The sequence below is a fragment of the Protopterus annectens genome, chromosome 1.part0, assembly GCF_019279795.1.
Source record: "Protopterus annectens isolate FY-2018-M chromosome 1.part0, PAN1.0, whole genome shotgun sequence".
In the NCBI taxonomy this organism is placed as follows: domain Eukaryota; kingdom Metazoa; phylum Chordata; order Ceratodontiformes; family Protopteridae; genus Protopterus; species Protopterus annectens.
Window position 1 is genome coordinate 292,299,277 of NC_056725.1, and position 14,354 is coordinate 292,313,630.

General features: G+C 39.8%; 1 protein-coding gene across 1 annotated transcript in view; it reads right to left on the minus strand.

Annotated features, from left to right (window-relative positions):
• EPAS1 (endothelial PAS domain protein 1) overlaps positions 1 to 14,354 on the minus strand; it is a 1,067,454-nt gene that overhangs the window by 33,027 nt on the left and 1,020,073 nt on the right. The window contains exons 13-14 of the mRNA XM_044059908.1: positions 10,478 to 10,601; positions 10,059 to 10,173 (exon numbers count right to left, since the gene is read on the minus strand). Coding sequence (XP_043915843.1) covers positions 10,059 to 10,173; positions 10,478 to 10,601 — 239 coding nt within the window. The remainder of the gene's footprint in view (positions 1 to 10,058; positions 10,174 to 10,477; positions 10,602 to 14,354) is intronic.

The following is a 14,354-nucleotide window of genomic DNA, read 5'->3' on the forward strand; positions in this document are numbered from 1 at the left end:
GCATACATTCTAAGGTTGACCCTAAGGCCTTCACTGTGTCTTGAGCATTTTCACTGTTGTGCACAGTTCTAAGTAAGTGTAACGGTATGTTAAAACAGCATTTAACAAGGATTTCTAGAAGACTCTCCATTTTAGCTTTGCTTCATTGGTTCTTAATTTCAGCAATATGTCATCTGGTCCATAACATCTGGAGTACAAACAATTAATGACATTGCAGTACAAATCTATTAATGCAAAAAAGTCTGACTTGTGGATTTTCTTATCCAGGCAAGTCACTTTTAGAAATGATGGCCCTATCATACAATCCTCTGAAATACTGGAGGTGACATCAAATAAAATCACCAAAAAGGCACTATCCAAAGAAACTAAATATTCTTTTTCCACATGTGGGGCACCACTTGCAGAAATGTTGCTGTCTATCAGGCATCCATACAGGACATTTTTTGAAGCTGAATACAGCATCAGAACAACCAAAGGTGGGACTCTTATAAACTCACAGATTCTGAGAGGTTCTTTCACTTTCCTTTATCTTCAGTTTTACTTGAAACCAAGACTGTACACATATGAGAAAGGGTCCTAACTCAAGACTAAGAATGTGAACGCAGTGAAACACAAGGAGGTGACAGAGACTCCTAGAAACAAATCATTGCCATCACATTCCTCAACAGATGCATTCTACAGACATTTGCTCTGCCCTATTAAAAATATACCATAGGCAATAAAAATATTCTGAAGTTGATAAGCACTTGTCAGTTCTAAAGCGGAATGCCTGTACCAACTATGGAACATTCCAGTGAGGGTTATTCCATCTGTAAAATAAATGCTGCTGACAACTTGACCATCAGAGCTTGACGGTTTGCATTACAAGCCAGATGAAATGGTCTACACTGGCTCCACAATCTGGTTACCTTACTGGCTAAATGGGATAATCCCTGACAGATTTGTTGATCAGCATATGGCAGCAGTGGTGATATTCTCAAAATCCCTGCCTACAGTGAAGTAGATTGTTTGAACACATAGTCATCTATAGTCTAAGCCCTTGAAACTGGTTCTCTAATGACCACCAATGACGCTACTACTCTGCACCAATTTTTTACTCAATTATCCAACATTGTTTTCTTGAACATCTTAAGTACTCATGGGTAATGATGAAGAAGTAGCCACATCTGCTCTTCATCTCTGAAGAGAAAGAGGACATATAAAGTACTTTCGGCTCCTGAAAACTGAGAAGAACCCATTTATAAAAATTTGAAATAAATCAAAGCTGCTCAACATTCATGTTCTGAAGAAAATCATTAATATCCTGGTTCTGTCCCCTAATGATGGTACAAACACTGAAGCCCACGAGGCAGTCAAAACAGCTGACTTTGTGACTGTGTGTGGTACTCATATTTTTGCACCTTGTGATTTAGTTTCTAGAGTCACAGCCATGCTAAAGCTCTGTGGCAGTTTTGTATAGACAGCAGTAAATTAAGGGAAAAAATAAAAAAAGGAACATAAAATGCTTCCTAAAAAATGACATCAATAACTTTCTCTCATGGGTGGTGCAGATTGTGTTGAAGTAGAGTGACTGCCAGCAGTTTTAGGCTAGTCTACATACATAGTTTAGTTTTATATGTACTTTTGTTATTTGTAAGAATAAGGGAAGAATATAATTGAATGAAGGAGGTATGTTGCTGCTAAGGTAATCCTTGTTTCATCTGTCAGGTAGTGTTTGGCCCTACAGCAGGAGCAGAGTGAGTTTGTCATGTTAAGGTGTTGTTTTGGAGTAAATAGCATGAGCTTGCTTTTTTGGCATTAATTAGCCATATTTCAATGTCAGTGAAAGATTTATGAGTGATTTCCTATAATTTAGTTATGGATGGGGCAGAGCTGATGAGGGCTGACTCATCAGCATATTGTACAAGTGTTGTAGTGGTATGAAGTTTAGTTATGAAAATATTAAATAGAAGGGGGCCAATTACTGATGCTTGGGGAACACCAGCACAGACTGATTGAAATGCTGAAAAGTTTTGTTGCCATTTATTTGCCTGATAATAACTGCATAAATAACTGTGAAACCAGCAGAGGGAGGCTAAGTGAAACCTATTGTCATAGTTCAGAGAGGAGCTTTTGGTGGGACACTGTGTCAAATGCTTTGGAAAGGTCAAGGAAAAGTGAATAAAGCAAGGTTGCCCTCATTTCTGTATTGGTTTACTACATTGATGAAGCTGAAGAGAGCAGTAGTAGGACTGTGGTTGGGCCTGAAACTGTGCTGGGTGTTGGAGAGGATTTTGTGTTTAGTTATATGTTTCAATAAGATAAAAGTGAATACATTTCTCTCAACTTTAATATATCTATAAGAGAACAGATCCGAGCATGTATACTGGTACAGAGAAGGAGGGATAGACAGGGAGGGAAAGAGGGTTTTGTGATGCATTGTATGTGTGTTTATGACAGAGCTGGGATATCATGTGGCAATATTATGGTAGTTAGTGAAGTGAGCTGGTGTTGTGAGTGCAGAAAACAGTAGCAATTGACTTATTGCCATTGTGAGTTGAGATGGTGAGATTTAGAAGGTGGGTAAAAGAAGATGGAGATTTGGTAAGATGATGGCTGTGTGGTATATTAATGAAAGGATTGTTATGAGAAATGGAGAGAAAGAGGTGCAGTAATGATTAGGGAGATGTTTGATGAGTGGTATACAGATAATTAAGTTAGTGCAGAGTGGTTAGGTTGTGTGCAGAAAGATGTATGGTAAGAGTTTGTGGGGAAAGGAAGATGAGTAGTGTACAGATGAGAGAGGAAACCAAAAATGTGTATTGATAAGAATGATAGTAGTCTAAAGTAGTAGCTATAAGGAGTAATATGAGTATCTAAGAAAAGTGCTTTTGTGGTATTGGCATGTATGTGTGTGTGTGTGCGTGTGCGTGTGTGTGTGTGTGTGTGTGTGTGTGTGTGTGTGTGTGTGTGTGTGTGTGTGTTGATAAATGTGTATGTGTATATATATATATATATATATATATATATATATATATATATATATATATATATATTTATTATTTTTAATCTATAAATGTGTCTGTGTGAATGGCTGGGTAAAGGTGTTGGCAAGCAAGAGTGCATATCAAAAAAGTGGGTTGAGAATATTTGTAAAGAAATGTTTAAGTCTGTGGAATGGGCTGCAGCAGGAACTGACAGAGGATAGAAATTGGAAGAGGGTTTTTAATGTATGTCTTTAAGAGGTGGGTAATATGTACTAAATTGTAGGAGTTAAGAGGGAATAAATGTAAGGGTCTTGGGGGTGGCTGGGCAATTGGGGGTGCGAAGAAAGCAAAGCAGGCAGAGATAAACAATTGCAGTAGCAAGAGACAGTCTATACAGGCAATTTTAGTATAACTAATGGTAAACATACCCATTTAAAATCATGTACATTGCCAATTATGGACTAAATATGCTTAGTTACTAGCTGGGGACATGCAAACTCATTGCTAGTCCCAAGCAGTTTAACAGAACTTAGCTCAGTGCCAAATAACGATAAAGACATACAGCAGTGTTAACTTGTACTTGCTACTTCATATGCCTTTTACAAGTTGAAAAAGGGAAGCAGTATATTGTACTCAGGTGGTTCAGTGGTAGATGTGCAATGTCTTATTGGGTTTTGTAAAAGTAGAATGCAAACTGTACCTTGAAGTAACCTTTTGCAAGTTGAAAAGGGAAGGTAGAATGCTGTACTCAGGGGGTTCAGAGGTAGATATGCAATGTTTTGTTGTGTTTTGTTAAAGAAGAACCCAAACTGTAGCTTGAAGTAACTGGTTGTGAGGAAAAGACACAAGTGACTGCCACAGAAATAAAGAAGAGACGGAATGTGGATAAGGGGAATACTGTCATCTCAAGTCACTAGTTTGTAAGTATCAATGCAATGATGTACAGATATATGGGGACAGTAGAGCATGCCCTAAGAGGAACTGCTTTAAAATCAGCAGTCTTGACACTGCCCTGAGGTTAGTTTTCCTCTGTATACTTCTTATTAGCACTGACTGCTTCAGAAAAGGCTTAGGTTTATCTAAAAGACAGTATCAACCAAAAACCAGCTCTTCCACTGCAGCAATATTGTCCCATCTCTGCCATCTATGACCAATGTCTGCAGTTCGAAAAGCAGCTCTTGCACAGTAGAAAAGTGAGTAGCAACAGCAGCTGTCTCATCATAGGCTGGGAGTGGTTCTACTGCTTTTTGTGGTACCCTGTACTAGGGGGATTTAACCTGCATATATTGTCTACATGAAGTGAATCCAGAGGTGTTCAGTAAAGCTGTTGAAGGACTCACCAAGTTCTGCAAGATGGCATATGTGTTGTAGGATCTGGTCTGCCCATCAGTAGCTGCTTGGTGTTTTTTTTTTCAGTTCTTTGTTTTATCTGTTGTGATCTAGATGGCTTGGACTGAACTTACCCGAAGTAGCCATTGGTTCTCTATATCCCACTGTAGTGAGTTAGTAAACTGACAAGCTTCTTGTTGCTCCTGGCCTAAACTGCAAAACTACAGTATGCACTCATGCGCGTACATTGGTCTTGTGTTGTGAAATCAACTGTTTTCCATTAAAGATGTCCTGTACATCTCATCTATTTAGAAGGGGTGTCCTTAAACCACAGATTTAATTTAATTATTCAATTAATTGTATGTTTTAATGTTGCTTATCATCCTGTTTTGTTTAACTACAGTACTTTTGTTGTATTGTTGTTTTAATCTGCAAAACGTTTAAGAAGATAATACTAAAATAAATGAAATAAATACGATGAAACGACCCACGTTAAACGTTGGCAGCTGTGCAACACAGGATGGCATGCAATAGTGCTGCTTTCAGCAGTGGTGACAGTAAAGTACTCATATCCACCTTACTTTCACTGAATGTCTGATTCTGACATGTCGAGGTATAATAAAACAGTTATAACTGCTATATGGGCCACAAAAGACAGCCATTACTACTGTCATTCCCTCATGTCAGCACTTCCACTGTCAAGGGAACAAAATAAGAAAATGGAGGAATAATAACCTGAACAGAACAGAAAATTCCCTCTGTTGGGTTAGGGCTAGAAGTTAGAGGCCCTCAGCCTAACAATAAATAGAAAACTCAGTTCATGCAAAAATCATCAAAGCATGCAGTGAATAAACAAACTGAGTTCAGCAAAGCATACATAACAAAGACTTCTCATGCAATTTTGTGTTGCAAGTACGTGACAACATTTCAAACACTGAAGGTAAAATACTGAAAATGTTGAAAGTTTACAGTGTTGAATTCAAAATACCTACTAATAGCATACATGTGCTATATATGTACACTGCACCAACATACAGTCAGTGAATAAATAATATCACTCACCTGTTGGTGAAACTCACAGACGAGAGCTGACACGGGCCCTGTATGATGAGCAAGTCCAGCTCTCTACACATGCAGGTATTTTGATTTCTAATTTTTAACTTTTCAGGATTTAGACATTTCAGTATTGTACATTCACTATTACAGCTTTCAGGAGATTGCTTTTCAGTAAGTCGGCATCGACCCAATGATGGCTCACACTTTAACTTGTAAAGGAAGATCTGTTATCTCAGTCAAGCTCATATTTATCTGTCTCATTTCTGTAAAATAAAATTATTCCATAAAGGGTACAATGGCAAGGATAATAATGGAGCAGTAAGTACGCTAATGGCATGTGGGATGGGTTCAGATGCTGTGGGGCTGATGGTTCCTGATCTGACTGCATCATATGGAAGGTTCTGAATGACAGAACACAAAAGGTACATACTTACTATAATGACAGAGCTGAATTGGCAGTTCCATCTTCATTATCTAGAAGACCAAGGCTGGCAGGACTTAGCCCATCAGAGGCACTTTCCCAGGCGACTTGGTCCCTCTTGTTACCCACAATGTTATGCACAATAGGACCCCTTTCTATATTTTTAAATCTGTGCAAAGTAGAAGCTGCAGAACAACAAAAACATATACAGCCTAAGAAAAAAAAAATTTGGTTAATGAACCACATGCCAAGCCAGTCAGGACTGAGATCTGTCAGGGTGTCAGGGTGGAGAATGGGAATGGTCAAAGAATGAGCTGCCAATCAAGATGTATTGTTATGGTAATTGCACAAATTTCTTACTTTAGTTTTATATTTCATATTTAAGAGGATACTGCCATGGTGGTGCAGCGGTTAGCGTTGTCACCTCACAGCAAGAGGTTCTCTCGTTTGATTCTCGGCTGTGGAGTCTGCATGTCCTCCCCAGGTAGGTGCATGAGTGAATGGGTGTGCCTTCTTTGAAGGTTGGGTGTCGGGCTGGCAGCTCGGCACAATAAAAATCCACTGCCAATCATTATCGGACTGGAGTTCCACTGTGGCGACCCCTAACCAGGAAAAGCCGAAAGACATTACTTTTTTACTATTTCATATTTAAGAGGACAGTGTTCCAAGATAAAATTTTTGATGGCTCCATATGAAAGAATGCCCATGTTATGGTGGCACAGAAAGAAAGAACTGGATCTGGAGATGACATACAGCATACAGTGTCTTGTAAAAGTACTGTACAGTGATGCCACATAATTTCCGATGGTGCATTTTAAAAAAAATGCCTGAGAAGTGGCCATGTCCTTAGTCATGGAAGTTGTGAGGTCTAATGACAAAGGGTTATTACTGCATACTGTTTGACACCTTAGTACTCAGTTTATTTTTCAATAATGAGACAAACATCTGGGAATCTTTCCTTATGGATTTAGTTCTCTTAATGTAAAATCTGAGCTTTCTATGAACCTCCAAACAATGAGATAAATATTAGCCCTCTGTTTGAGTAATTGGGGAAAATGCTGGTAAATTAAGAGACTGATTAAAATCAGTTTCTTCTGTTATCTTTGACTTCAAAGAAAGAAAGGTTAGTTCTCAAAGGCACTCAGTTTTTGTGGAACACAAAATTAAAAGGGGCTAACAGACAAGGCCTGCAAACTAGAAATTTTCCTGGCTAAGGTAACAGCTATGAGAATAAGGCTCTACCATGATATAAACATCAGTTCTCGGTGGCAACAGGTAAAAATATGGTTTGAGTTAAGTTTTGCAATAAAAAATAAAGGTCTCAGACAGGAGTAGGGCCCTTGGTGGAAGATTATGGGAAAAACACTTACAAATGTTGTGCCAACTTTCAAGGATGCCAGTGATAAGGAAATGACACTCTGCTGGAAATTAGAAATAGAAGAATAAGACCAACGTCAAAGATATGAGTTAATCAAGAAAAAAGTACCAGAGGGGTGAAAGGCTCTACTTTCCATACCATAGTCCACATGAAAAAACACATTCTGTAAATAGCCTCTTAATCAGATGGAAAAGGTCTTCTGCCTGGCTTCTGCAGTCTTAGAAAGGAATTAATACATAGAACACTGGGAAAAGCCCTGGAATCATCCCAGACTGGAGTAGCTTTCAGCTAACATTTTACGCCTAACCAATTTCAGCAGAAATACAATGGCACGAGTCTATGAGATTTTTTTTTTTTGGGGGGGGGGGGGTGGGCAGCAGAATACTAAAAGGTTCTCACAATAATTTTAAAGAAGAAAAATAGAACATAGTGACCAGTGAAGCAAAAACTAGAGGAAAAAATAACACAATATCACTAAATAGATTAAAATTTAAAGTAACAGTACTGCACCGGACTATTTCTTAAACCACTGCAACTTTATGCATGGAAAAAGTGACCTGAAGAGAAGTACTGATGATCACAGCATTACGGGTATGAGAGATGTCATGTAGTCTGGGAAAGTTTCCACTGTCAGTATGTCCTAACAGTCTTCCTTCTCTACGTAATTAAGATTAAGACTTCAATCCCACATCAATACACACTTGTGTTGTTGGCAAGTTATGTGCACAAGAAAAAGCCCTAAAGGTAAAACTTATAGGTTATAGGACAGGAGGCCAACTCCGAGGACAATATTAATGAAAAAATATGGGGGAGGCAAGAGATTAACAGAAATCAGAATAACAGATGTTTAAATCGGTGGCACACAACATAAAATCTGGCAAGAACTGTGTTGGTGCAGTGGGAAATCGACTGAACAGGGTGCCTACACTCATGAAGAACATATACCTAGGGCAACAGAAAATGCTGACAAAGAATGTCAACCTCTCCTGTTTTAGAACGGTATACCGGGTGGCATGCAGACCTGAAAGAATAGCTAGTAGTGTCAATGACAGAATGGCATTTGTTGACATTCTGTGACAGCTTTCAGAGTGGAATGTTATACTGTTAAACTGAAAAAAGTCACTAATGAGACTCTATATTCTTCACTGCAATGGCTAAACATCGGATTATTCTCCCTACCACACTGTAATAGAGTACTTCCAACTCAGAATTTAAGGCACTCCTACAGAAGCATCAGGCATTAAACTAAGAGTAGAGGTGATTGGCTTCTGTCATCTGACTTTTCTTCCTCTAAGTTACAAACAGTCCACAGCAGTACTGTACACTTGTGTATTACATAACCACAAATTATATTCCTCAGGAAAACTCCTCTATTAGAAAAGCAAACTATACATATTCCACACATGCATCTGTTTCCTTTAATGATTATATTGTCTGGGTAATACTTGACCTCTGTCACACACACACACAATTTGGAGGATTGCTGATTTATATTTGTCTTTGGGGTGTGGCAGGAAAAAGGGGCATCACACTACAGACAACGAAATGGTACGAAGAATCCACAGAGGACACCCATGCCCCAAGAACTGATCTTAAGAACCAAGCGCTGTGAACCAGCAACTCTGACCACTGCTCCACTGTATCAAATACAGAATTATGCATTCATAAATTAGGAAGCTAGGCAAAGTCCTAACCACCAGAGCACAGATTACCAGGTCACTAAATTGCAAGAAATGTAAACAAGAAGTGGTTCTAAAACATTCTACAGCCAGCACGAGATCACACAAAGAACATGGCTGCTTCCATTTACTGAAAACTACTTAGACAAAGAGGTTGAAAACTATTTGCCACTGCTTATATCCCAGCTAAGACCACATGTGGATTAAATAATGCACTTTAGATGCCTCTGAATTTGATATAATATCATGTTGACAGAAGTGGTGTATACAAAAGTGACTACTGTGATCCTCAGACAAAAAGTAATGTGAAAAGATGGAGGCCAAGGAGCTGAGAATATACACAGGTGAGGAAGAATAAATATTATGGCACTTAACAGGTGATTTGGTCACATTGATTAATGTTGATGTTACAAATTGACACCATGTCAAAAAAAGGGGGTTAATGATGACAACAACTTAACAGGGCAAGCAGTGAGTCCCCAAAGTTTCTTTCGTATCTGCAGGTAATAGTAGTGTATGACTGCCAGTGTTCTGGTAGAGGGAAAAGTTGTGTTAGAAGATAAAAATGCCCATTTTCACTAAGAATGTGTTAGCCGACAGAGTGGACTGCATCTAAACACAGTAGAGAAGGCTGAAAGTAAATTCCAGATTATAAAGGAAATACCATATAGGGCATGAGGAGGGGACTGACAGAGAGAGGGAGGGAGGGAAGAAAGGTAACAAGGAAAACATGCACGGTGGCATTTTTAGTTGTTCTGTAAACCAATTAGATACGTCAGAATTAAGCAAACTAAACATTAAGTAAATTATCTATCAAATCTAGGCTCTTCACACAGTCATGCTTTAACCAAAAGCTATTCTGCCAAACCCAAATGACAGAAAAAGCACTTCAGCAAAATGAAAATCATTAAAAAGTTGCTTTCTCAAGGGGCTTTCCAAACCACTCCACCCATAAGGGAAACTCCATGCACCTCACTTAAATGTAACTATCTCTGAAGCCTTCTATAACATGTAGGATCAGCCCTCATATTTATGAAGCCCATCTTAAAGGAACATATTTGGGAAAACAAAGGTTGTAATAAATTCAACATATCATGTATTAAGTCCTGACATATTCTTAATTGCATACATTTGAGTGAGTTCAGATTCAGTTAGTGTATTAAATAATTTTAAAGACTATTACATTTTATCTAACCTCTCCTTATAAATAACAAGTAGCAACACCTCACCTGTAAGGGCACTTGTGCTGAGAGACTTTTTTTCCATCATTAAAGAACAGTGTTCTCCTTTGAGGCCTTTCATCTTTTTCCAAATTGCGTGACAAGCTGCATTATGGGCATCATCCTGTAATTACAGGCCAAAAATAGGGATTAAAGATCAAATTGCAGTCGCCATCTTCACTTGAAATTATGTGTTACTTATTTAAAATTAATTATTTTTCTTGAGTTAATTGCATTTTCAGAATACTGCAACAGGACTACAACAGAATTTTGTTTCTTCATGCTGGAAGACTGACACTTTATGCACTGTGGCAAAAGATATAGCATTCAGTAAATGTAATGCTCAGTTTTCTTCAAACATTTAAGATGTACATCGGCTATTACGTCAGCTTTATCTGTTTTGCACTACTTCAGTATTAGGCCATTACCCCACTGATTTCTTGAAATTGTTGCTCAATATATTGTAACTGCCGCTTCCGTTTCAGACTGTTTGAAATAGCAATCATTGCGGGCGTTACATCTTTACCTCGCTGCCCAAAGCTTTCCAGAGACCTGAAGAGAGAGATAAAAGTGGATATTTTCAGTTACTTTAGATCACCTCACAATCCTGTGTTCTCACAATTAAAACAAACAAAAAAAACTTGCAGTGTCTTTGCATTGACTGCTGTAATGATTTAAGCAGCATGAAGTTGTCATTTGACAATGTAGGAAGCGCATCACTTGCAAATCTAGTCACAAAGCATTCAGTTGACCCGAATATGTCTCAAATTACATCTACATTTGCTGCCTGAACCTATCTGTCCCTTGGTGTAACACCTTCTTCATTCCCCACTGCAGTACAGACTTGAAGAATAAAGCCGAACAGCATTCTTTTTAAGGAACAGATAACCCATATAGCTATCACGGATCACAGTCACTTATGTGGTTGAATGATGGAAAAAGACAAAAACTGTCCTTCCATCTTTTATGCAAAGGTAAACATTTAATTCAGACAATTTCCATCCAACTGCACACTCCCCGCTTCTCAGGTAGACTTAATGGAGATGAATATAGATAAACAATTCTTAGAATGCTTACAACAAACAAACACAAAAATAAATAAATACACAAATATGTAAATAAATAAACTCATCACTATTACTTGGCATGGTTTCTGACTAGAACACAGCACTGACATTCCCTGATAACTGTTTCTGAGCAGCTTTGTACATACTTTAACATACAGGGTGATGCTGTTTCAATATTACTTAGCATTTCAAAGATGACTGACGCTGTCAGTCATCACTTCTTTCTATAAATCCCTTTGAACTGCTGGTGAGAAGCCAGTACCATTGCACAGTTTACCAATTACTCAGAAGGAAGGACCCAAAGAGTGTAATGGAAAGAATCATTCCTGCCCCTACTCCATATTGTGCCCTTTGTTCATAGGTTTATAGGTGTGTACTAGGCTAATGGTCCTAGAGCCTTTACAAGCTTAACCCCCCCAAAAAATTGCCTAGGCACTGTGCCACCAAATATTAGTTCACAGTGCCCATATTCAGTAGGGCAACTGGAATGATCCCTGGAGTGAACTTTGTTACCCATCCACTCGTCAAGATTTCTCTTGAAGAGGGCCAGTGAAGTGCTCTGCTTGACATGAATGGGAAGCTTATTCCAGAGTATGGGCAGTCTTTAGGAGATGAACCTGTTCCTCCTGCATGTTCTGTTAATTATGGTAATGAGGTTATGATCTCTGGAGCGTGTGGAGCAGGGGGATTGGGATTTCTTCAGGTGTAGCATTTCAAGTAGAGCTGGGTCGGACATGACTTTGTAAGTCAAGCAGAGATCACCTGTAAGTAGATGATAAGAGACTGAAAACAGCTGAAGTTTCTTGAGTCTATCCATGTAGGACATGTGTTTAAGGCCTGGGATCCTTTTTTGTGAAGTACTTTTGTGGCCTCTCCAGCTGTTGTAGGTGTCTGGTCAGGTACATGCCAAATGGGGCATTATATTCGATGATTGGTCTAATGAGGGATGAGTAGAGAAGAATGATTACCTCTTTCTTCCTGGATGCAAAATCTTTGGTTATAAGATGTGCCATGTAGAAGGACTTTCTGACCACAGTGGCAATGTGGTGGTCGAAGGTGAGGTGGCTTTCGACCTGGTTGTCCAGATCACTTAGGACCCCTTCAGTATTCAGTGGGCTCCCACCAATGTTGTAATTTGTGGGAACTGAGTTTTTTCCAAAGGGGATGATAACGCACTTTTTGGCGTTAAGCTTCAGGTCATGGTTCTGACACCAATCATTGGTCTCAGAAAGGCCCTTTTGTAGAAGGTCTGCATCACTTGGGGAGTTGATAATGACTCCTAGCTTCAGTCATCAGCAAACTTGGGCAGCCAGAGTCCTTCTGTGTTGGTCTGGACTTCTTTGAACTAGATGCCAAACAGGAGAGGACCCAGGGCCGAGCTCTGTGGGACTCCACTCATGACTGATCAACAGTCTGACTTGGAATCAGCAACTTTCACTCTGTGGGTCCTGTCTGTGAGCCAGTTTGCAACCCACCAAGTGATGTAAGGATTGATGCCTAGTTTGGTGAGTTTATCAATGATAACTGAGTGTGGATGGTATCAAAGGCCTTGGCTAGGTCAAGGTAGGCTGTTTGCACTGCCTTACCTTAATTCACAGCCTTGTGACTGCTTTAAAGAAGTCACCCAGGTTCAGCAGGCAGGATCTCCCCTGAACAAAGCCAAACTGTGTGGGATCAAGAGTCTGGAGATTGTCTATATCTTTGTTAAGCAGGTCCATAATGATGCGCTCCATAGCTTTGCATATCAGACTCATCAAGCTAATGGGGCGATAGTTCCCAGGGTCTGTAATTGCTCCCCCTTTATGGAGCAGGATGACTGTAGCAGTGCACCATTTGTTAGGGATACAGCCTGAGGTAAGGCTGTGATTGAACAGGGTGACAGATGTGGTGCCAGTTTGTTTTGTAGCTTATGTAGGATGCAGCCAGGTATATTATCAGGTCCCATGGACGCTGTATTCTTGGCTTTGGACAATGCAGCTTTTACCTGTGCTGCAGAAATGGTGGGTACCTGGCTTTCTTATGGAATTGTAATAGGGCTTTTGAGGGGGAGGGGTAAAGCTGGCACTGAATCTGTCGGCCAGTATGTTGGCTATATCTGGTGGCTCAGTATAGGAGGTGCCATTGTGCAATAAGTCAGAGCAAATCTGGGTATTGCTTTTGAAGTTTTTGATATAGCTATAGAAGGCTTTGTGGTTGTTTTTGGTGTCAGCTGCAATTCTGCCTTCATAGCTGGCTTCAGAGGACTTGATAAGGGATCTCAGCTTTTTGTTGAGACTGATAAGAGAGGTTTTCCAGTCTTGTGACTTCATTTTTTTTCCTGCAACAGTTTCTTCCTTCTGTTGTAGAGTTTATTAATGCTGGGGGACCACCAGATTGGCTTCCTTTTTTTGGAGGAGAGCGTCTTAGTACTATTTGTATGGCAAGGTCCATACCGTACAGTGCATTGGTGTATGATTTGGCAGTCATGCAGCTATTTTCCATTGGCATGGGTGCCGAGGGGCCAAAGTCAGCTTTAGACAAGTTTTTCAGGGTGGTCACCTTAGCGGGGGGGGGGGGGTGTAGGTGAGATGGAGATTTCCATGGTGATCAGTTTGTGGTCAGATTTAACCAGGGAAGAATTGACTATAGGTGTGGAGCAATGGTCTCCCATGTTAATGATAACCAGGTTGAGGATGTTGCTTCCTCTAGTGGGGGTCAGAATGAGCTGGTCCAGGGCACTGGAATTGATAAATTCCAGAAAGCATTGGGCCTGTACATTGGTACTTTAATACTTTTCCCAGTTGATGGAAGGGTAGATTAAGTCATCCAGTATGAGAATATTGGGTTGGACTTTGATAGATTCCAGGGTGCTCAGGAAGTTGGAGTGAGAATCTGGGGACATGTTTAGGGTACTGTAGCAAGCTATGACTTAAATCGCCATCTTACTCAGTATTAGTTGTACCCGAAGTATCTCGGATGCATTATGCTGGGCTACCAGTCTAGAGCTGTGCATATCCTTTATGAATATGGAGACACCACTACCTTTGGAGCTTCCATCCGTATTCTGGGAACAAAAGGTATGGAATGAGCTGCATTCTGGGAGTGCAGGGGTGCTTTCTGCCTCTTTGAATCAGGTCTCCATTACATACAGATGTTGACATTCTCCATTTTGAGGAGAGCTTTGAGTGAGTGCATCTTGAGATTTAGACTTCTAGCATTGAGCAGCATGACCCGCAGATTGCATTTGTTTGTAGCTGTT